The sequence below is a fragment of the Zalophus californianus genome, chromosome 10, assembly GCF_009762305.2.
Source record: "Zalophus californianus isolate mZalCal1 chromosome 10, mZalCal1.pri.v2, whole genome shotgun sequence".
Classification (NCBI taxonomy): Eukaryota; Metazoa; Chordata; class Mammalia; order Carnivora; family Otariidae; genus Zalophus; species Zalophus californianus.
Window position 1 is genome coordinate 45,889,015 of NC_045604.1, and position 25,098 is coordinate 45,914,112.

Consider the following 25,098-nt stretch of genomic DNA (forward strand, 5'->3'; position numbering starts at 1 on the left):
CTGAGCCGAAGGCAGTCGCTTAACCAACTGAGCCACCCAGGCGCCCTGTATATCCTAGTTTTAAAAAATAGCTTGTATATTTTTAGTATGATTATAACAGTACTATATCTGTGAATGATGCTGGCATACCAATATGCCTTTCTTCATTAGAATATAATTTTGTGGGGGCACCTGGGTGGCTCAGTTGGTTAAGTGACTGCCTTCGGCTCAGGTCATGATCCTGGAGTCCCGGGATCGAGTCCCACATTGGGCTCCCTGCTCAGCGGGGAGTCTGCTTCTCCCTCTGACCCTCTTCCCTCTCGTGCTCTCTCTCATTCTCTCTCTCTCAAATAAATAAAAATCTTTAAAAAAAAAAAGAATATAATTTTGTGATACTTTGTCAAATAATCAGATCTTTACATTTGGAGCAAATGCCTTCTTCCTTAGAAACTTAAAATTCTTGTGTTTCATCACTGGAATAACTTGTAAACTGGTTTGTTTACAAGTAGCAGTTGACAAGTGGGAGGAGATTGTCAAATGGGTAACAATGAGATATTTTTCTTCCTTCATTATCTTCCTGTGCTTGGTCAGGATTTTTTTTTCTTTCACAAGCTCTTTAGAATTACGATGCTTTGGTCTACTATACATCTTCGTCTTTTTGTTCACTGATGTATCCAAGGGCCTGGAACAGTGCTTGGCTCATAGTAGGTCCCAAATATTTGTTGAATGAGAGAATAAAGGGTCTCTTGTTATGCTCTTGGGCATCTTTAGTATGCATCTTGCTTTTTTACTTACCAGATCCGTTCTGAGGTTTAGCCACTATCCGCTAGATTTTGAGTCATCCACTGGACTCTGTATTATAGTAGGATATTATTTATAGTGACAACTGTGCTTTGTGATGATAAGAGGGAAAGAACTTACAGACTGACAGCACTATAGAGACAGAAAGTAGATTAGTGGTTGCCTGGAGCTGGGATTGGAGGTGAGAACAGAAAGTGACTCAGATGGGCAGTAGGGATCTGTTTTGGGTGAAGGAAATGCTCTGAAACTGGATTGTGGTAATCGTTGTACAGCTCTGTAAACTTATTAAATCACTGTGTTGTTAAAAGGAGTGAATTTACAGTATGTAAACTGTACCTCAGTAAAATTGTTAAAAGAATAAATAAAACCAGGTTGGGAGTTTAAAATTTTTAGAAAAATTGGGAAACTAGGATGTAATTATTTTCTTTATTTCTCACTTTAAGTATGACTTGTTGCTATAGATAAATGACTACCTCAAACCAATTTTCTCTGTGAAGTAATTCAGGACAGAGAGATGTTCATTTTATTCTCTGGAAAAGTACTTTTGTGATATTAGCGTGGAATTTGTAAGGCTTCTGATATATAAAACATCTTGTTACATCTAATTTCCTAATCCTCTTTTATGGAAATAATCCAAAAGTAGAAAAGTGAATAGATGTAAATTTTTCCACATTGCTGATAGTTTGTTTACATTTGGTTAAAAATTAGGACACCCAATTTTTTTCCATTGCGTTTCTGAAAGATTAGTTTAACCTGCCTAGATTGCTTTCTTTTCATTTTCTTAAGCGAATTATTTATGGACTCTCTCTAATGTATTATCCTTCCACCTTTTTTTTTTTTGGTTGGGAGATTATTTATATTTTAAAATTACTTGTTGGTTGAAAAAAGTTTTTCCATGAAACTAGTATTTTTTGCGTTCTGTATGTGTCTCCTCCCAAGGAGTACAGCCCCCTAAAAAATCTGACTATGTCCTGAAAAATTATTTATAAAAGATTTCCCAGAAGTCCAATAAATGCCAAATAGTTTAAAGATCTAATTAAGGTTATTGAGATTAGTTGACTCTCAAGTCCGAAGGAGTGAAGCATTGGCAAGGATGTGAGGACCTAGAGATATTGTAATTAAAAGGCACTTGTATTTTAAGAATGAATTGAGGTGGCTTGATTTCTCATTAGTTAAATCATTGTGCAGTTATTCTGTACTTTGAAACTATTAGATGATAATAGTTATTGTTAATATCATAATTGATAATGTATTTAGTGCTGACTGTATGTCAGACACTCTTCTAAAGACTTTTCTTAAGGAACTCATTTCATTCTGGTAAGAATCCTATGAAGTAAGCATTACTACCATCCTCATTTAACAGATAAAGGGAAATAAGTTACACAGAACTCACCCAGGGTCGCACAGCTAGAAAACCCAGGCAGGCAGGCAGGCAGGCATGGCTCATCATCACTATACCAAAATAAAAAGACCATTTTTCTTTTTCTTTTTCAAAAGCAAAAAAAAAAGATTCATCCTGAAAAGACCAAGAAATCCTTAGTATAAGAAAATAAGAACTAATACTCTACTGCTAGATGGAGAAATATGTTCTTCCATTTCCTTCTTTATTTTTATTTTTTTCCTTGTTTCCATTTGTATTTTTATGTTTTTGTTAATTATATATTTATATTTTTATGTCGTTTATGTTAGTTTCCATTGTTACTGTGTTTTTTTTTTTTTAAGATTTTATTTATTTATTTGACAGAGAGACAGTGAAAGAGGGAACACAAGCAGGGGGAGCGGGAGAGGGAGAAGCAGGCTTCCCGCAGAGCAAGGAGCCCGATGTGGGGCTCGATCCCAGGACCCCGAGATCATGACCTGAGCCAAAGGCAGATGCCCAACGACTGAGCCACCCAGGCGCCCCTCCATTGTTACTTTTATGACTCAGTGTTATTCGCAATGATGGACATGCTCTGTTTACTCATGCTTTTTCATACTATGCTAGGCTGAAAGTTCAAACAATATTATTTGACTTTAGTCAGAAATCTCTTACTAGGATTTCTTTTATGTGTCTGGTAGTTTAATCACTTGTCCACTGGAATTGTTTGATCATTTCTGTGGGAACTCTTCAAGCGTTAACTGCTGCTTAAAAGGTATGAACTGTAAATGCACCTCACATTTCTATCTACCTTTTGAGAAATCTGTATTATTGTAACTCAAAAGGTGAATTTCACGTAAGAATGCTTATGGTTGTTGATTAAACAGTGATGTAAGTATCAATATAAATAAGCAAAAATATTTTAATAAATTGATTTCTGTTGAATTAAACTGTACAATAAATAATCTCACAGTTTGGATATGTTTTGAGGAAAAGTTCAAGGTATTATTATTTTTTTAAATCATTCATTCCCATTCCTTTGTTTTTATTTTATTTTTTAGGATTTTGGCCCCTAACAGTAATTATCAAGATGTTGAGACCCTCTATAACTTCCTAATCAAGTATGAGGTATGAGAAATATTTTAAAATGCTTATCATATTTCCACTGTAAACAAGTTTTACTATAAATAAACATGATAGAGGTCTAAAACCATCAGAATGCTATTTAACTGGCATTTGTTTTAAATTTTTAAAGGCCACAGAAGTTTGTCAAAGACAGATTAAGCTTTTTCTTTCATTCATAAAATAAAAACATGGAGTCCTATAACACACTTTCTCCAACACAGAGTTGTTTCTCACTAGGGGTGCGGTTGGCATTTCGGGACGGGTCATTTCTCCATTGTGTGGAACACTGCAGGGTGTTCAGCATTGCTGCTTCTCACATACTAAATCCCAATATCTGAGTCACTGTGACAACCAAAAATATTCTACCGCCCCACTGGAGCTCACGGAGCCAGATGGCCCCCAGGGAGAAAGAGCCACCTCTGTTTGAGAGCCCACGATTCATGAAAGGAAAGCTATAATTCTGTTTCCTCTGTAGCGGCAGCACACACCATTGGTGTGAGAGCTGAGGGCTGTGGTGAGGCTCTGGTGTGTTTTGTGACTTAACTTGCAAGCTTTCCTCACCAGCGCTGAGCCAGGAAAAATACTCTGTTGATCTTCAGTTTCTCTGCCCATGTTCCTGTATGTTCTTTCTTTTCAAGTGTGTGTGTGTGTGTGTCTTAAGTTTTCAAATGCTCCAAATGAAAGAATGTGACATATATTCACGTCTCACATTTCTTATGGAGTCCAACTTTTTAAAATATATTCACTTTTATTTCTGGTTTCCTCTTTATTTAACTCTTTGTGTGTATCATCTTACATTAGGAACACAGCCTGGGGGGGCGCCTGGGTGGCTCAGTTTGTTAAGCAACTGCCTTCGGCTCAGGTCATGATCCTGGAGTCCCGGGATCGAGTCCCACATCGGACTCCCTGCTCAGCAGAGAGTCTGCTTCTCCCTCCGACCTCCCCCCCCTCATGTACTCTCTCTCTCAAATAAATAAATAAAATCTTTAAAAAAAAAAAAACACACAGACTGGGGTCAAACTACCTGTGTTCAAATGTTGGTCCTACCCATTATCAACTCTATGCTTAGAAGAGTTATTTAATTATCTTTGTCTCAGGTTCTTCATCTGTAAAATGGGAATAACATCAGTAGATAAATTATAGATATTCTTTTTTTTAATTTATTATTGTTATGTTAATCACCATATATTACATCATTAGTTTTTGATGTAGTGTTCCATGATTCATTGTTTGTGCATAACACCCAGTGCTCCATGCAGAATGTGCCCTCTTTAATACCCATCACCAGGCTAACCCATCCCCCTACCCTCCTCCCCTCTAGAACCCTCAGTTTGTTTTTCAGAGTCCATCGTCTCTCATGGTTCGTCTCCCCCTCCGACTTACTTCCCTTCATTCTTCCCCTCCTGCTATCTTCTTCTTTTTCTTTTTTCTTAACATATGTTGCATTGTTTCAGAAGTACAGATCTGTGATTCAACAGTCTTGCACAATTCACAGCGCTCACCATAGCACATACCCTCCCCAATGTCTATCACCCAGCCACCCCATCCCTCCCACCCCCCACCACTCCAGCAACCCTCAGTTTGTTTCCTGAGATTAAGAATTCCTCATATCAGTGAGGTCATATGACACATGTCTTTCTCTGATTGACTTATTTCACTCAGCATAACACCCTCCAGTTCCATCCACGTCATTGCAAACGGCAAGATCTCATTCCTTTTGATGGCTGCATAATATTTCATAGTGTATATATACCACTTCTTTATCCATTCATCTGTCGATGGACATCTTGGCTCTTTCCACAGTTTGGCTATTGTGGACACTGCTGCTATAAACATTGGGGTGCACGTACCCCTTCGGATCCCTACATTTGTATCTTTGTGGTAAATACCCAGTAGTGCAATTGCTGGATCGTATGGTAGCTCTATTTTCACCTGTTTGAGGAACCTCCATACTGTTTTCCAGAGTGGTTGCACCAGCTTGCATTCCCACCAACAGTGTAGGAGGGTTCCCCTTTCTCCACAACCCCGCCAACATCTGTCGTTTCCTGACTTGTTAATTTTAGCCATTCTGACTGGTGTGAGGTGGTATCTCATTGAGGTTTTGATTTGGATTTCCCTCATGCCGAGCCATGTTGAACACTTTTTCGTGTGTCTGTTGGCCATTTGGATGTCTTCTTTGGAAAAATGTCTGTTCATGTCTTCTGCCCATTTCTTGATTGGATTATTTCTTCTTTGGGTGTTGAGTTGGATAAGTTCTTTATAGATTTTGGAGACTAGCCCTTTATCTGATATGTCATTTGCAAATATTTTCTCCCATTCTGTCAGTTGTCTTTTGGTTTTGTGGACTGTTTCTTTTGCTGTGCAAAAGCTTTTTATCTTGATGAAGTCCCAATAGTTCATTTTTGCCCTTGCTTCCCTTGCCTTTGGCGATGTTTCTAGGAAGAAGTTGCTGCAGCTGAGGTCGAAGAGGTTGCTGCCTGTGTTCTCCTTTAGGATTTTGATGGACTCCTGTCTCACGTTTAGGTCTTTCAACCATTTGGAGTCTATTTTTGTGTGTGGTGTAAGGGAATGGTCCAGTTTCATTCTTCTGCATGTGGCTGTCCAATTTTCCCAACACCATTTGTTGAAGAGACTGTCTTTTTTCCATTGGACATTCTTTCCTGCTTTGTCAAAGATAAGTTGACCATAGAGTTGAGGGTCCATTTCTGGGCTCTCAATTCTGTTCCATTGATCTCTGTGTCTGTTTTTGTGCCAGTACCATACTGTCTTGAGGATGACAGCTTTGTAATAGAGCTGGAAATCCGGAATTGTGATGCCACCAGCTGTGCTTTTCTTTTTCAATATTCCCCTGGCTATTCGGGGTCTCTTCTGGTTCCATACAAATTTTAGGATTATTTGTTCCATTTCTTTGAAAAAAGTGGATGTTATTTTGATGGGGATTGCATTGAATGTGTAGATTGCTCTAGGTAGCATTGACATCTTCACAATGTTGGTTTTCCCAATCCATGAGCATGGAACATTTTTCCATTTCTTTGTGTCTTCTTCAATTTCTTTCAGGAGTATTTTATAGTTTTCTGAGTACAGATCCTTTGTCACTTTGGTTAAATTTATTCCTAGGTATCTTACGGTTTTGGGTGCAATTGTAAATGGGATAGACTCCTTGATTTGTCTCTCTTCTGTCTTGTTGGTGTATAGGAATGCCACTGATTTCTGTGCATTGATTTTATATCCTGCTACTTGACTAAATTCCTGTATGAGTTGTAGCAGTTTTGGGTTGGAGTCTTTTGGGTTTTCCACATACAGTATCATATCATCTGCAAAGAGTGAGAGTTTGACTTCCTCTTTGCCGATTTGGATGCCTTTGATTTCTTTTTGTTGTCTGATTGCTGTGGCTAGGACTTCTGATACTATGTTGAATAGCAGTGGTGATAGTGGACATCCCTACTGCGTTCCTGACCTTAGGGGAAAAGCTGAACCATTGAGAATGATATTCGCTGTAGGTTTTTCATAGATGGCTTTTATGATATTATTGAGGTATGTACCCTCTATCCCTATACTCTGAAGAGTTTTGATCAAGAAAGGATGCTGTACTTTGTCAAATGCTTTTTCTGCATCTATTGAGAGGATCATATGATTCTTGTTCTTTCTTTTGTTAATGTATTGTATCACGTTGATTGATTTGCGGATGTTGAACCATCCTTGCAGCCCAGGGATAAATCCCACTTGGTCGTGGTGAATAATCCTTTTAATGTACTGTTGGATCCTATTGGCTAGTATTTTGGTGAGAATTTTTGCATCCATGTTCATCAAGGATATTGGTCTGTAATTCTCCTTTTTGATGGGGTCTTTGTCTGGTTTTGGGATCAAGGTAATGCTGGCCTCATAAAGTGAGTTTGGAAGTTTTCCTTCCATTTCTATTTTTTGGAACAGTTTCAGGAGAATAGGTATTAATTCTTCTTTAAATGTTTGGTAGAATTCCCCTGGGAAGCCATCTGGCCCTGGGCTTTTGTTTCTTGGGAGATTTTTGATGACTGCTTCAATTTCCTTAGTGGCAATAGGTCTGTTCAGGTTTTCTATTTCTTCCTGGTTCAGTTTTGGTAGTTGATACATCTCTAGGAATGCACCCATTTCTTCCAGGTTATCTAATTTGCTCATATATAGAGTTGCTCATAATATGTTCTTATAATTGTATTTCTTTGGTGTTGGTTGTGGTCTCTCCTCTTTCATTCATGATTTTGTTGATTTGGGTCATTTCTCTTTTCTTTTTGATAAGTCTGGCCAGGAATTTATCAATCTTGTTAATTCTTTCAAAGAACCAGCTCCTAGTTTCGTTGATCTGTTCTACTGTTCTTTTGGTTTCTAGTTCATTGATTTCTGCTCTGATCTTTATGATTTCTCTTCTCCTGCTTGGTTTAGGCTTTATTTGCTGTTCTTTCTCCAGCTCCTTTAGGTGTAGGGTTAGGTTGTGTATTTGAGACCTTTCTTGTTTCTTGAGAAAGGCTTGTATTGCTATAGACTTTCCTCTCAGGACTGCCTTTGCTGTATCCCAAAGATTTTGAACAGTTGTGTTTTCATTTTCATTGGTTTCCATGAATTTTTTTAATTCTTCTTTAATTTCCTGGTTGACCCATTCATTCTTTAGTAGGATGCTCTTTAGCCTCCATGTATTTGAGTTCTTTCTGACTTTCCTCTTGTGACTGAGTTCTAGTTTCAAAGCATTGTGGTCTGAAAATATGCAGGGAATAATCCCAGTCTTTTGGTACCGGTTGAGACCTATTTGTGACCTAGGATGTGATCTATTCTGGAGAATGTTCCATGGGCACTAGAGAAGAATGTGTATTCCGTTGCTTTGGGATGGCATGTTCTGAATATGTCTGTGAAGTCCATTTGGTCCAATGTGTCATTTAAAATCTTTATTTCCTTGTTGATCTTTTGCTTAGATGATCTGTCCATTTCAGTGAGGGGGGTGTTAAAGCCCCCCACTATTATTGTATTGTTGTCAATGTGTTTCTTCACTTTTGTTATTAATTGCCTTGTATAATTGGCTGCTCCCATGTTAGGGGCATAGATATTTACAGTTGTTAGATCTTCTTGTTGGATAGACCCTTTAAGTAGGATATAGTGTCCTTCCTCATCTCTTATTACAGTCTTTGATTTAAAATCTAATTTGTCTGTTATAAGGATTGCCACCCCAGCTTTCTTTTGGTGTCCGTTAGCATGGTAAATGGTTTTCCACCCCCTCACTTTCAATGTGGGGGTGTCTTTGGGTCTAAAATGAGTCTCTTGCAGACAGCATATCGATGGGTCTTGTTTTTTAATCCAATCTGATAGCCTGTGTCTTTTGATTGGGGCATTTAGCCCATTTACATTCAGGGTAACTATTTAAAGGTATGAATTTAGTGCCATTGTATTGCCTGTAAGGTGACTGTTACTGTATGTTGTCTGTGTTCCTTTCTGATCTATGCTGCTTTTAGTCTCTCTCTTTGCTTAGAGGACCCCTTTCAATATTTCTTGGAGGGCTGGTTTCGTGTTTGCAAATTCCTTTAGTTTTTGTTTGTCCTGGAAGCTTTTTATCTCTCCTTCAATTTTCAATGACAGCCTAGCTGGATATAGTATTCTTGGCTGCATATTTTTCTCGTTTAGTGCTCTGAAGATATCTTGCCAGTCCTTTCTGGCCTGCCAGGTCTCTGTGGATAGGTCTGTTGCCAATCTAATATTTCTACCATTGTAGGTTACATATCTCTTCTCCCGAGCTGCTTTCAGGATTTTCTCTTTGTCTCTGAGACTCATAAGTTTTACTATTAGATGTCGGGGTGTTGACCTATTTTTATTGATTTTGAGAGGGGTTCTCTGTGCCTCCTGGATTTTGATGCCTGTTTCCTTCCTCACATTAGGGAAGTTCTCTGCTATTATTTGCTCCAATATACCTTCTGCCCCTCTCTCTCTTTCTTCTTCTTCTGGGATCCCAATTATTCTAATGTTGTTTCATCTTATCGTATCCCTTATCTCTCGAATTCTGCCCTCGTGATCCTGTAGTTTATCTCTCTTTTTCTCAGCCTCTTTATTTTCCATCATTTGGTCTTCTATATCACTGATTCTCTCTTCTGCCTCATTTATCCTAGCAGTTAGTGCCCCCATTTTTGATTGCACCTCATCAATAGCCTTTTTGATTTTGACTTGGTTAGATTTTAGTTCTTTTATTTCTCCAGAAAGGGTTTCTCTAATAACTTCCACGCTTTTTTCAAGCCCAGCTAGTATCTTTAAAGTCATGATTCTGAGCTCTAGGTCCGACATCGTACTGATGTCCGTATTGAGTAGGTCCCTGGCTGACGGTACTACCTCTTGGTCTTTTTGCTGAGGTGATTTTTTTCATCTTGTCATTTTGTCCAGAGGAGAATAGATGAATGAGAGAACAAAATGCTAACAGGTTAACAATGTCCCCAGCAAATATACTGTATACAAATCAGAAAAGACCTGAAACCAGGGGAAAAGAAAGGGAAAGAAAGAAAAAAGGAGAAAAAAAAAAAGATAAAAACAAAAACAGAACAATACAAAAAAAACAGAATATGATCAAATATGATCAGGCTAGTGCATAGATCAGTGCCACACACTAGATTTTGGGCGTATTTTGGTCTGTTAGAAAAAAGTGCCTCCTAAAATTTTAAAGGAAGAAAGACAAATATGTACTAAACAAGGGATGGAAGATGACTGTAAAGATGAAAATTATGAAAGATTTTATAAAAGGAATTGATAAGATAAGTTGTTTGAAAAAAGAAAGAAGATTAAAAAAAAAAGGGAGAGAATGTGATCAGGCAGGAGACTAGAACAAAGCCATACACTAGTGATTTAGGGTACATTTTGATCTGTTAGAAGAAACTGTATCTCAAAATTTTAAAGAGAGAACAACTTATATATATATGCCAAAAATAAGGGTAACTACTATGAAGGGATAAAATATGACTCTAAAAATGAAAAATAAAAAATGTTTTTTTTTAAAAAAGGGATTGATAAGATGTTGGTTGAAAAGGAAAAAGAAAAATTAAAAAAAACAGTTAAAAAAATTAACTTTGATGAACTAATGAATCATGGTAAAAAAAAGCCATGAATTCTGTGTGCAGTATTCCCCTAGCGCTGGAGTTCTCCTGTTCTCCTTGATCGGTAAACTTGGTCTTGGCTTGCTGGCTGTTCGTGCTGATCTTCTGGGTGAGGGGCCTGTTGCTGTGGTTTCCAAATGTCTTTGCCGGAGGCTGAATTGCCCCTCCCTTGTTGGTCTGGGCTAAGCAAGCTGCTCGGGTTTGCTCTCAGGAGCTTTTGTTCCCAGCAAGCTCTCGGTACAGCTTTGGAGGACCAGGGTGAAAATGGTGGCCTCCCAATCTCCACCCGGAGGAGCTGAGAACTCGGGGCCCCGCTCCTCAGTGCACCCCCAGAGAAAAGCAGTCAGTCACTCCCGTCTCCCTGGTCTCCGGCCGCACTCTGTGCTCACCGGGCCTGTGACTGAGCGTTTGTATCTCTGGCACCCGACCCCGTGTGGAGTCTCCAAACCCAGCAGATCCCTGCAGTGCATTCCCGCACAGCTCCTCCCCGGGGGAGAAAGGGGAGTCTCCCCGGCTCTGCCGCTTGTTGGGTCCCTGTTGGAGGAGCAGTGGCCTGAGAGGGCTGCGGATCACAGTTTATGGCAACCCCGAGCTGAGAGCCCATGACATGCCTCGGCTCCATCTCTGCAGCCGGCTTCCCCGCTCCGATACCTGGGAGCTCTGTTGCACTCAGGCACCCCTGGTCTTTCTGTGACCTCGGGGGTCCTGAGACCACATTGTCCCGGGAGGATTCCACCCCCCGCTTAGCCACTGCAGCGACGTCCCTCAGCGGAGCCAACTTCTAAAAGTTCCGATTTTGTGCTCTGCGGCTCTATCACTTGCCAGAAGCGGCCGACGGAGGCCCCCTCCCCCGTCATCTGTTCTCCCGAATATCGCCTCGGATTCATTTCTCCGCACATCCTACCTTCCAGTAAGTGGTCGCTTCTCTGTTCAGAGAGTTGTTGCTACTCTCCTCTTCGATCTCCTGTTGAGTTCGTAGGTGTTCAGAATGGTTTGATCCCTATTCAGCTGAATTCCTGAGACCAGAGGAAATCTAGGTCTCCTACTCCTCCACCATCTTGCTCCGCCCCCTAGATATTCTTTAAAGACTAAATAGCTTCATGTATATGAAGTGTTCCAAACAGTACCAGACACAGAGTTAAAGGTTCAATAGCGTTACCTGTTTTGTGGAAGGAGTAGTGTTTATGTATGCTTTTGGAAAATCAGACTTAATACTGATGTGCTTATTAAGAGGATTTCTTCCTTGGGGGTGATTTGTATAATTATTTCATCATACTTTTTAAATTTCAAATGGAGTCATTGATTCTAACAATAAAAGTTTATTTGTGGAAACAATAGGGCAACTTTAAGATCACATATCCTGGAAAAGTCTGGGACATAGGTCTTTTTTGAGTTTAGCACTTCCTATTGCTGAGAGTATTGGGAGAAAATGCCAAACTCATTATGTATAAGATGATATGGATCTGATTCCCAGATTTTTAAAATCCTTTCTCTTAGCAGCACTTTCCCCGCCACACCAGTGACTACATTCGAGGTATTTCTCACATCATAAACATCACATTTGAGACCATCTAAATCTTTTAAGATGTTTAGCTATTTTAATACTTAACCTTAGCCTTTTGTTCTTGAATTTTTAAGAATTCAAAATAGTATAGCCATTTCTAGTACCTGGCATCCATTATAAACACTACAACAAAGAATTGAGGACACCAATTCCACAGTCGACTCTATAGTCATACCTCCATTTACTGACAAAGGCATCTTTGTAGCTCTTTTTCCCTTGGGAGTTAAAATTGTGCACTTGAGCGAGAAATGATATTTAACGGTGTAATTCAAAATGTCCTAATATGAGTAATTAAAAATGTATCAAAATTGATGAATATGATGAAAAGAGATACTTCAGGCTAGAACCTGTGATATATGTCATGAATTTGTACTGCAGTTTTTCTTTATTAGTAGTAAATTAGCTGCCTACTTTTTAAGTCATCTGTGACCTGGAGCCACACCACCCTTATACCTCAACTGTGGTCTGGATAAGTATCTAAATGTATGTGGTGATTGCTTTTATTCATTTATTTATTTTTAAAGATTTTTTTAATTTATTTGACAGAGAGAGAGAGAGAGAGAGCACAAATAGGCAGAGTGGCAGGCAGATGGAGAGGGAGAAACAGGCTCTCCGCTGAGCAGGGAGCTAGATGTGGGACTCAATCCCAAGACCCCAGGATCATGACCTGAGCCGAAGGCAGCCGCTTAACGTACTGAGCCACCCAGGCGCCCCTGGTGATTGCTTTTGAAACTAAAGTTACATCTAGATACTTTTGTCTTCTAAAAACCTAAAGGCTTAAGGATTTTGTATTCATATTTTTTATTCACATCAGGTTCAAAACCACTTCTTTAGCTGATTTTTCTCAACAGTTGATAGAGAACAGGTATTTCCCTCATCCTTTGATCAAACATCTGCAAGGTTGTTGACATTTGCCGGCCTTAAGTTTGCATACATTATAGGTCCTGGCATATTGGGACAATAATAGTGAAAATATCAGAGTCTTGTTGACATGAAAGTAGAACACGTAAAGAAAAAGGAATTGGACTGGTTAACAGTCTAACTGTAAATGTATATCTTAAACATTTTTAGAAGATCTTTTAATAAAAATTATAAAGTACCTAAAAATTAATTATAATTATATACCAATTTACACAGTCATTAAATATATTAAATATTATATATAATTAAATAGCGTAAACATATAATCCTAATTGTAAGCAAAAATTTAGGATTATATAGATTTAAACTATTGTAGTTACAAGCTATGGGGGGATGGGATGCCTGGGTGGCTTAGTTGGTTAAGCATCTGCCTTTAATTCAGGTCATGATCCCAGGGTCCTGGGCTCGAGTCCCGCATCTCCCTCTGCCTGCTGCTCCCCCTGCTTTGTGTGCTCTCTCTGACAAATAAAAATAAAATATTTAAAAAAAATAATAAAAAATAAAAACTGTGGGGGCACCTGGGTGGCTCAGTTGGTTGAATGTACATCCAGCTCTTGCTTTTGGCTCGGGTCATGATCTTGGGGTCATGAGATCAAGCCCTGCATTGGGCTTCACACTCAGTATGGAGTCTGCTTAGGATTCTCTCTCTCCCTCTCCCTCTGCCCTTTCTTCCTGCTTGCACAGGCATGTGTGCTCTCCCCCTCTCTCTCTCTAAATAAATAATCTTTAAAAAAAATAAAAACTGTATTTTTAACCTTTAGTGAATGAAACATTTTCTACACAATATAATTTCCTCACCAAAAAATGTATACCAACTATTTAAATATGTTTTTAAGTAAATTGAACAGAAGATAGTCTCATTTAGTTTTCCATCACTAATTCAGAATTTCTGAAAATTTAGGCACTGTTTGTTATCTGATAAAAAGAATTTATTAATATCCAGATTTTTCCCTGCACAGAAGTACAATATAGCCTAAATCAATAGGAAGCCTCAAGAAATACAGGATTCCATCACTGTGTCTTCCACATGTGTGCCATGATGAGTCTTTGTATGATCAAGGACTTTTATATTTATAGTAGTATAAATTATATCTCTGAATTATATTATGAACTTACACATATTAGTTAAAATATTTAGACCTTGACAGTTTGAAAAAGACAATTCTTTAGAAAATGTCTGTAAGTCAAACTTTTTTTATAAACTTATTATTTAAATGAAAGTGAAAATTCTTCAGTACTAGTTTTTGCAATGGTCAGCTGTAGTATTCAAATGTTGTTAAAGTTGAATGCTTAATTTTTTCTTTCAGCTTGAATTATTTCTAATGTTCAGAATATAAACAAGATATGGCTGCTTCTGCTTTTAAAATGGTCTCCCTAGGGCTGCCTGGGCAGCTCGGTGGTTAAGCGTCTGCCTTCGGCTCAGGTCGTGATCCCAGGGTCCTGGGATCGAGCCCCACATCTGGCTCCCTGCTAGGCGGGGAGCCTGCTTCTCCCTCTCCTTCTGCCTGCCACTCCGCCTGCTTGTGCTCTCTCTCTGTCTCTCTGTTAAAAAAATAAATAAAAAAATCTTAAAAAAAAAAAAAAAGGGTCTATCTATATGACCCCAACTCTACTCCAATCCTTTAAATATAGAGTTATTTTAACCTTTTAACGTTTGCTTTTTTTAGAAAAATATTGAATATGTGCTTTAGAAATCTTCTAAAACTCTAAGCTAATTGAAGCTTGAATCTATTGATAAGAGCCAGTAGGAGTAAAATTTAGTGTTGCCTGGAGTACACATTTTTTTCTTTCCACTTGATCTACAAAGTGATTATCTGCTTCGTTGAGATTCCCACTAACCCCAGAACCCTTGATTACTTCTTCTGGTTCTATGAACGGATGAAGTTGTAACAATAGGGCTAGTATTTTTACACACAGTTCAGTGTTGTGTAGAACATTGTGAGCACTGATTGTGATCTTTTTATGTGTTGTGATCACTGAACTTGTGATTGTTCTTTTTATGCAAACACTAGAAACTTGACATTCTCTTCCCTCAGAATATGGGTCACTCTACTTGTGCTCTTACTGCTCTTTTGACTTCATATGTATTTTTATTAACTACATCTTGGTTCTTTTCAGGTAAATAGAAATGTCCAGTTCACTGCCCAGGAACTTTATGATTGTGTTTCACAGTCTGAGTATCGGTAAGTCCCATCTGTAGTATAGATAATGCCGTTGTCATAAGCTCTTACCACATACAGCACCACTTGGAGTGCCGGAGAAGGATTCGTTTTATGTCTGCACTACACTATGATTTTTTTTTTATCTTTATTAATATGAAATAGTTCATACATACCAAAAGAGTTCTGTGTGTGTGTACGCACACACACGTGTATAAACCCAAGTATAAGGTTTAAAGTGGTTCTCAATTTTTTTGTCCTCAAGACTCCTTTATACTTTACAAAATTGTTGAGGACCCTAAAGACCTTTTGTTTGTGTAGGTTGTATCTATCTATATTTGCTATATTAGAAATTAGAATTGAAAAATTTTAAAATACTCCTTTCAAAATAATAACTAATTACATGTTAAGATAAGGAACATATAATTATGACAATAATTTTTCCCAAACAAAAAGAGTGAAAGTCTACATTTTTGCAAATCTCTTAATGTCTGGCTTCATGGAAGACAGATGGGTTCTGATAACTGCTTTTGAATTTAGTCTGTTTTGATAATCACATGTCATGTATCACTGGAAAACTGTTGCTCGTTCTGGCAAGAATGAGAATGCAAAAGGCAAATCATGTCTTAGTCTTATTATTGAAAATAGCTTTGACCTCTTTGACCTCATAGACCCTTTGAAAGACTTATTTTCCCCAGACCATGTTTTGAAGACAAACTAGTACAAAGAATACTCATGCCTATCATTCAGCTGACAAAATAGACCTTTACCCATCCCTGTGCATACCCGCCCTTGCAGCCTCTCCGTAGAGATTTTGTGTTTATAATTTTCATCTTTATGGGTGTATGTACCAATAAAAATATGTTGATTAATTTCACCTGCTTTTGTACTCAATGGTATATATATTCTTTTAAAAAATAATTTAGTGTATGGCATTCATATGTAACAAGAAAGGAGAAGCAGTATAAATCGGATTCTTTAATATACAGGGTCTCTGTGTGAAGCCCTCCAGTCCTGAGCCCAGGCAAACAAATTCATGAGGAACAAAAACCCACTTAACGCTGTCATTGTTGCCCTCCAGTCTCATATCCCCCCTTCCCGCCATTCTTTTTTGACTCAGTGTCCAGATATACCCATGTTGTGGCATGGAGCAGTAGTTGGTTTACAGCCAGTCCTACATACTGTGACATGACCTATTCATTCCTAAATATCACCTCGTGCTATGCCAAATCATGCCAGAAAAAGGCTCTTGGGAAAAATGGGTCTGAGGCACATCACTCAAAAACTTAATAAGAGATACAGGGGCACCTGGGTGGCTCAGTCGGTTAAGCATCTGCCTTCAGCTCAGGTCATGATCCCACAGTCCTGGGATCGAACCCCACATCAGGCTCCTGGCTCAGCAGGGAGCCTGCTTCTCCCTTTCCCTCTGCTTCTCCCCCTGCTCATGCTCGCTCGCTCTCTCTCTGTATCTCTGTGTCTCAAATGAATAAATAAAATCTTAAAAAAATACTTAGATACATTAAAAAAGAAGATAGGAACCTAATCAAAATGGCACCAGTTTACACATGTTAAATGGTTAAGAAATATATCAACGTGATGAGAAATCTGACCCTTTCTGTTGAAATAGAGCCGAAGTGGAAGTGGTCCTTGGAAGGGTTGCAGCTTGTGGGTCACTGGGATTTGGTGGAAGGAAGGTTATCTGAAACTGAATGTAAAGTTTCAACACCCGATGTGAATGAGGTTCTGGTACATGTTTATAGTGTGTGCATATGTGTGTTTCAGCAAGCTAAGTAGCTTGCTTCAGCTGGGTAGTTTTCTCTGTTCCTCCGAAATTACATATATGAAAATGTGAAATTTGCACCATGCTCTGGTTGTTCTTTAATGGATCAGTGGTGTTGGAACAAGTTCATGCTGTAGCAGGACTGACCGTACTTTCACTCTGTGTGAGTTGCCACTGCTGTCACGGATCCACAGCTCAGCTGCGAGTTTTAACTTGCATACCAATCTGCGTTGCTCTAAAATTTTGAGCAGGTACAGCGAGTGTTAACTATCAAGGTGCTTCTCTTAAACTCTAGATTGATAACTTTATTTGATATCAAGACACAAGGATTGATAATTATGCACAAATGTTACTAAGTACAGCTATGAAAGCTCATTTACTCATTAGATTAAGTTTTCCAGGAAAATCTAAAACCATTGGGCATGCGTAGTCTGTAGTGGCTGGGGGCAAAAATGATTTTTTCACCTTAATCTTCAGCCTGTCAATCAGTTACACTCTTCTTATAGATCTTTACAGATAGGCCACATTTAAAGGTTTGTGTAGATGAGATTTGTGTCAAAAATATAACATCTGTTGGGGCGCCTGGGTGGCTCGGTCAGTTAAGCGTCCAGCTCTTGATTTCTGCTCAAGTCATGATCTCAGGGTCATGAGATCAAGTCCCACGTTGGGCTCTGCACTGGGCGTGGAGCCTGCTTAAGATTCTCTCTCTCCCTCTGCTCCCCACCCCTCCACTGCACCCCCTCCCCCACTCCCTCTCACCCTCCCATAAATAAATATATAAATAAATAAAATAACATCTGTCAAACTAAACAATACATTAAAAAAAATCATTCACCACGATCATGGATTTATTCCTGGGTTGTGAGAGTGGTTCAATATTCGCAAATCAACTTTTACTACATCACATCAATAAGAGAAAGGATAAGAACCATATGATTATTTCAACAGACACAGAAAAAGCAATTGACAAAGTACAACATTCATTCATGATAAAAACCCTCAACAAAGTAGGTTTAGAGGGAACATACCTCAACATAAGAAAGGCTATGAAAAACCCACAGCTAACATCCTCCTCAGTGGGGGAGAAACTGAGAGCTTTACCCCTAAGGTTGGGAACAAGACACTTTTTTTTTTCTTAAAGATTTTATTTATTTGGGGGACGGAGAGAGCACGCACTGGAAGATGAGCAGGCAGAGGGGGAGGGAGAAGCAGGTTCCCAGGGAGCCAGATGCAGAGCTCGATCCCAGGACCCCAAGATCATTACCTGAGCTGAAGTCAGCTGCTTAACCAACTGAGCCACCCAGGCACCCCAGGAAAAAGACAGTTTTATTAAACATAGTATTGGAAGTCCTAGCCACAGCAGTCAGACGACAAAAAGAAATAAAAGGCATCCAAATCGGCAAGGAAGAAGTCAAACTTTGACTATTTGTGGATGACATGATACTATATATATATAGAAAACCCTAAGGAATCTACCAAAAAACTGCTAGAACTGACAAATGAATTCAGTATAGTCACAGGATACAAAATCAATATACAGAAATCTGTTGCATTTCTGTACACTAATAAGCAGCAGCAAGAGACATTTAGAATACAATCCCATTTATGGTTGCACCCAAAACCATAAGGTACCTAGGAATAAACCTAACCAAAGAGGTGAAAGACCTGGACTCTGAAAACTATAAAACACTGATGAAAGAAATTAAAGATGACAGAAAGAAATGGAAAGACATTCTATGCTCATGGACTGGAAGAACAAATACTGTTCAAATGTCTGTATTACCCAAAGCAGTCTACACATTTAATACAATGCCTATCAAAATACCAACAGCATTTTTCACAGAGCTAGAACAAACAAAATTTGTACGGAACCACAAAAGACTGAATAACAAAGCATCTTGAAAAAGAAAAGCAAAGCTGGAGAAATCACAGTTTCAGACTTCAAGTTATATCAAAAAGCTGTAATCGTCAAGACAGTATGGTACTGGGACAGAAACAGACACAGAAATCACTGGAACAGAACAGAAAACCCAGAAATGAAGTAATATATGGTCAATTACTCTTTGACAAAGCAGGAAAGAATGTCCAATGGGAAAAAGTCTCATCAACAAATGGTGTTGGGAAAACTGGACCACTTTCTTACACCATACATAAAAATAAACTCAAAATGTGAGACAGGAAATCATAAAAATCCTAGAAGAGAGCATAGGCAGTAATTTCTCTGACATTGGCCTTAGCAATGTTTTCTAGATATGTCTCCTGAGGCAAGGGAAACAAAAGCAAAAATGAATTATTGGGACTACATCAAAATAAGATTCTGACAGGAAAAGAAACAACAAACCTGAAAGCCTACTGAATAGGGTAAGATATTTGCAAATGACATATCTGATAAAGTGTTAATATCCAAAATATATAAAGAACTTATAAAACTTAATACCCAAAAAACAAATAATCCAATTAAAAGATGGGCAGAAGACATGAACAAACATTTCTCCAAAGAAGACATACAGATGGCCAATAGACACATGAAAAGATGCTCAGTATCACTCAGGGAAATGCAAATCAAAATGACGAGATACCACCTCACAGCTGTCAGAATGGCTAAAATCAAAAATACAAGAAAAAAATCAGGTGTTGAGGATAGGGAGAAAAAGCAACCACGTGTACTGTTGGTGGGAATGGAAACTGGGTGCGGCCACTGTGGAAAACAGTATGGAGATTTCTCATAGAACTACCCTATGATCCGGTAATTGCACTACTGGGTATTTACCCAAAGAATACAAGGTCACTAATTCAAAGGAGGGATACATGCACCACCCCTATGTTTATTGCAACATTATTTAAAATAGCCAAGATATGGAAACAGCCTCAGTGTCCATCAACAGATGAATGGATAAAGAAGATATGTGTATATATATATATATATATTACTCAGCCATCAAAAAGAGTGAAATCTTGTCATTTGCAATGCCATGGATGGAGCTAGAGAGTATAATGCTAAGTGAAATAAGTCAGAGAAAGACAAATAACGTATGATTTCACTCATGTGGATTTAAGAAACAAATGAGCAAAGGGAAAAAGAGACAAATCAAGAGACAGACTCTTAACTATAGAGAACAAACTTGATGGTCACCAGAGGGGAGGTGGGTGGGGGAATGGGTTAAATATGTGATGGGGATGAAGGAGTGCACTTGTGATGAGCACTGGGTGATGTATGGAAGTGTTGAATCACTAAATTGTTCATCTGAAATTAATATTACACTGTATGTTAACTAACTGGAATTAAAATTAAAACTTAAAATATATAATGTCTGTAAAGCATGGCCAGTATTTCTGAGTTGGGCACTTAACCAACCGAGCCACCCAGACACTCCAACCTTGGCCATATTTGTGAAGGTATAGAAAGCTCACTGTGGATAACTTGGAGGGCAGAGTCCCTTGCAGGACTGTTCCAATCAGATGTCTAAAATTATTTTGACTTCACTTTACTGTTGGAATAGTTGGGAGTTTTTTTTTTTTTTTTTGTGGGGGTGGTACTGGGGTCAAAGTTGAATATTCAGAGTTAAAGTAATTGTACCTGGTTTTTTCTTCTTTGTTTTCTTGTCACTTATTTTGCCAGGGATTTGACCTATGATGTCAATTAATAAGCTCCCTCTTACACCCAAAAGGATGATTTTGAAGAGAAATGAAATGTATCTAATATCTTGAATGCACAGAAAAATGGCGATTGCTACTTAGCAGGCTTTTGGTGAAGACCTTTTAGATTTGTTACTCTGTTGTGTGTTTTGAAATTATGTGCTGTCTCCATAGTGACCAATAGCTCTCAGACTCGCCTCAGGTGTGCTCCAAGACTCGTGGTTTTCAAATAAGCTGCCAAAAGAGAGAGGTTCTTTTGGTTTCTGTGGCTCATACTAAATATAGGGCCAGATGCACCAGATGAAAGGTGGCAGAGTTTTCCTGGGACATGGAGGTGAAAACAGAAAAATGATTAACTTGCAGACAGCTGACCGCTTTGGGGGAATGCTGAGGAAGATGATTACTCACACATCGTCTGAATTTACTAATCTGTTTTTTTTTTTTTATTTATAAAGTGTTTGTTGTGAAGGAGGAAACTGTTTTGATGTGCCCAACACCACATTTATTGCAACAGAGAACGAATTAAATAGCTCAAGAACAGAAAACTATCTCATAGGTTCAGATGAAGCAAGGAAATAAGGTTTCGGATTGCAAGTAGCTTTGATCAAATGTTGAATTCCATGACCCAGTAGATAGAACCTTGGTGTTTATATCTATAAATAAGTTTGTGTTTTGTCTTCTGTAGTTTGTAGAGGCTTCCACAGAGCTTTTATGCTTGTGCTGCTGCTTACCCTGAGCAGATGAGGAGCTGGCCTAGAAAATCCAGGATGGTAAATTAACAAGACTATCAAGTAGATGACCAAACAAGGATCCTGGGTGATAGATAGCTTTTATATATATGAGAAATAAGTTAGCTGCAGTATGTAATTCGCTTTGTTTGCCTTGAGAGCTCCTAAGCTGTGTGCTCTAGCATGTTGGTGAGGCAAGCCTCAAAGGTAATTTTTTCCTGTATGAAATGCCGGTTAGTTTGTGACATCAGTGTTTAAAGTAACTGGCGTAGGCAAACAGTATGCCGCCTAACCCAGCCTGTGAGTCAGAAGCTGCTTGCTTTTCCTTGTGGCAGGTGCTTTTGGGAATGACTGCTTTCTGATGCCAGGAATCAACTCTATGGTAGTATCTTCTAGATTACAGTAGAGTAGTAGTGCACTTACATGCGGTTCCTGCACCTGAGTATCAGCATCACCTGGGAACTTGCAAGAAATGCAGACTTGACGGCTCCATCCTGGACCTTCTGCATCAGAAACTCTGGAGAGGGGGGGAGCCCAGCCGTTTGTGTTGTCTGTCCCTCCAGGAAACGTTCAGGTTTGAGAACCCCTGCATTAAATTAATGACCTGGTCTGTCCAAGAAGCCTTAGAGAGAAAAAAAGCCTTGGCCAAGAGCTTTTAGGTTTGTTACTGCATTTAGTGCGTTCACTCTCTTGTGCAGTGGTCACCTGTCCTGAGACATTCCTGTCGCCCCAGAGGGAAGTTCCTTGCCCAGCAAGCCGTCATCCCGTGTTCCTCCCTTCCCCCAGACCCTGGCAGCCTCTCGTGGATTTGTCTATTTGAATGTCTCTTACAAATAGAATCATACAACACATGACCTTTTGTATCTGGTGTCTTTGACTTAGCCTCATACGTTTTGAGGTTCATCTACCTCGTAGCCTGTGTATTTCGCTGCTGCTTCTGGCTGAGCGAAACTCTGTTGTACGCGCAGGCCACGTTTTGTTTATCCGCTCCTCTGTTGATGGACATCAGGATTGTTTCCACTTTGGGGCTCTTATGAATAGTGTTGCTATTTGTCTACAAGTATTTGTTTGAATTCTTTCAGTTCCTTCACATTTGGGGGGTAGATCCCTGAGAGTGGAATTCTGTGTTTAACTTTTTGAGGAGCTGCTGCCTTTTTTCCACAGCAGTATTTTGCCTCCCCACCAGCAATAGATGAGGGTTGCAGTTTTTCTGGATGCTTGACAAAATTTATTTTCCTTTTTTTTTTTTTTTTTTTGGTTGCCAGCTGGCCAAATGAGTGTGAAATGTGACCTCGTTGTGATTTTGATTTGTAGTTCCTTAAATACTGATGATGTGGAGCGCCTTTCCATGTGCTTATTATTGGCTCTTTGTCTTTCTTTGGAGAAATGTCTCTATAAGTCCTTTCCCCATTTTTCAGTGGGTTGTTTTCTTGCTGTTGTTGAGTTATAAGAAGTCTTTATGAGGAATCTGGCTCCACGCCAAAATCCTATGTGTGATCTTCCAGGCCTGACCCTAGGCAGTTTAAAGGCTTTGTCTGGCAGGCTCCCCTGGGGAAAGCCGCCTTCCCCATAGCAGATTTGGCACACAGCCAATGTGTTGCTCTCTTCTGGAGGGGGTTGCAGGCAATGCTTAGGCCCCCTACCCCTGAGCTTACGTGCATATCCGCATTCCTAGCTCAGGCTTCCATTTGGTGGCCTCCTTATTGGGGGCTCTGGCTGAGGCACCTCTTGGGCACTTCTGCTGAGAATTTTTTGGAGGCCTTGGCTGAGGTATCTTTCTCCACTCTGACCCAATGCTTTTCTACTCCTAGCTCTTTTCCTTTGCTATTTCCTGAATGTTTGTATCCCTCCCAAATTCATATGTTGAAATCCTGTTGCCCAATGCCATGGTCTTAGAAGGTGGGGCCTTTGGGAGGTGATTAGGTCATGAGGGTAGAGCTGTCATGAATGGAGAATGCTTATAAAAGAGGGTGCTCACCAGAATGTGACCATGATGGAGCCTTGATCTTGGGCTTCCAGTCTCCAGAACTGTAGGAGAAATAAATTTCTGTTGTTTATAAGCCACCCCGTCTTAATATTTTGTTCTAGCAGCCTGAATGAACTACAACCCCCACCGCTTAGTCCCCTGGGTCCATGAAGAGATAAGAGCCTTAGCTTAGGGATCCTCAGCAATGAGTTGATGTCCCCCGCACTGCATATCATCTCGCCCTAACTCTGTGCCGTTCTATAAGGAAAAATGGAGCAAGAGGGAACTGGCACCTTTAATTTTTGTCTCTCTCTCTCTTTTTAAGGTTTTATTTATTTATTTGACACAGAGACAGAGAGACAGCACAAGCAGGGGGAGCGGCAGGCAGAGGGAGAGGGAGAAGCAGGCTCCCCAGTGAGCAGGGAACCCAATGCGGGGGCTCGATCCCAGGACCCCGGTTATTGCCTTACTAACCACCGTGGTACCTGGCAGCTTGACATGTTATATGTTAGGCCCCATCAGATTTATAATTTGCAAATATTTTCTTTCTGTACATTCTCTTTTCACTTCTTTGATAGCATCCTTTGACATACACGAGTTTTTAATTTTGATGAAGTCTAATTTATGTGTTTTTTTCTTGTATTGCTTGGGCTTTTGGCATAATGTCTAAGATTCCACTACCAAAGCTAAGTTCATGAGTGTTTTTTTCTTAGAATTTTATAGTTTTAGCTCTTACAGTTAGGTCATTGATGCATTTTTGAGCTAATTTTTGTATATGAGGTGAGGTAGGGGTCTGACTTCATTCATTTGCTTGTGGATATCAAGTTGTCCTAGCACTAAGTGTTGAAGAGACTGTTTTTTTTTTTTTCCATTGAGTGATCTTGGCACCCTTGTTGAAAATCAGTCGGTCATGTATGTGAGATTTATTTCTGGACTTTGTTTGTTCCATTGGTCTGTATGTCTGTCTGTATGCCAGTACCACTGTTTTGATTAAAGTTGCTTTGTATTTTTGAGTTTTCCAAAATTGGGAAGTTTGAGTCCTCTGAACATTGTTTTTCTTTTTCAAGATTTGACTATTTGGGGTTCCTTGCAATTCTTTGTGAATATTAGGATCAGTTTTTATAAAAAAAGATTGGGACTTTGATAAGGATTTCATTGACTGTGTAGATTGCTTTAGGGAGTATTATTGTCTTCCAGTCCCTAAGCATGGTATGCCACTAATTTAGGTCTTTCAATTTCTTTTGGCAGTGTTTTATGGTTTTTAGTGTACAAGTCTTGTGCCTCTTTAGTTAAACTTATTTCTAAGTATTTTAATTTTTTCATGCTATTGTAAATGGAATTGTTTTCTTCATTTCCTTTTCTAATTGTTCATTTCTAGTGTATAGAAATGCAGTTGGGGTGCCTGGGTGGCTCAGTCAGTTAAGCATCTGATTCTTGGTTTTGGTTCAGGTGATGATCTCAAGGTCCTGAGATTGAGCCCTGCGTGGGGCTCTGCACTCAGCACAGAGTCTGCTTGAGATTTTCTCTCTCTCTCCCTCTCCCCCTCCCCTACTTGCTCTTGCTCTCAGTAAAATAAATCTTTAAAAAAAGATGCAATTGATTTTTTTGTGTGTTGATCTTATATTTTGCAACTTCATTGAATTAGGTTTATTCTAACAGGTATTTTGTGGATTCTTTAGGATCTATAGAGATAATTTTACTCCTTTGTTTATAATTTGTATGCTTATTATTTGTTTTTTGTGCCTAATTGCTCTGGCTAAAATTTCCAGTACAGTGTTGAATAGAAGTGGTGATATGTGGGCATCCTTGTCTTGTTCCCGATTTTAGGGGGAAAGCTTTTAGTCTTTACCATTGAATATGATGTTAGCTATTATATACTATTTTTATATTAGCATTACATTGTATTCCATTTTTCTTTCATCTCAGATACACACTGCAAATAAATAGAAAAGTTCAGAGAGTTGTAAAACAAATATCCATTGTAGACT

The 25,098-nt window shown here is 39.1% G+C and overlaps 1 protein-coding gene across 2 annotated transcripts in view; it reads left to right on the forward strand.

Moving 5' to 3' along the window:
• Positions 1-25,098, forward strand: part of SWT1 (SWT1 RNA endoribonuclease homolog) — a 106,917-nt gene that overhangs the window by 78,543 nt on the left and 3,276 nt on the right. For both annotated transcript variants that reach the window (XM_027611347.1, XM_027611346.1), the window contains exons 17-18: positions 3,199-3,265; positions 14,960-15,024. In XM_027611347.1, the coding sequence (XP_027467148.1) occupies positions 3,199-3,265; positions 14,960-15,024 (132 nt within the window). The remainder of the gene's footprint in view (positions 1-3,198; positions 3,266-14,959; positions 15,025-25,098) is intronic.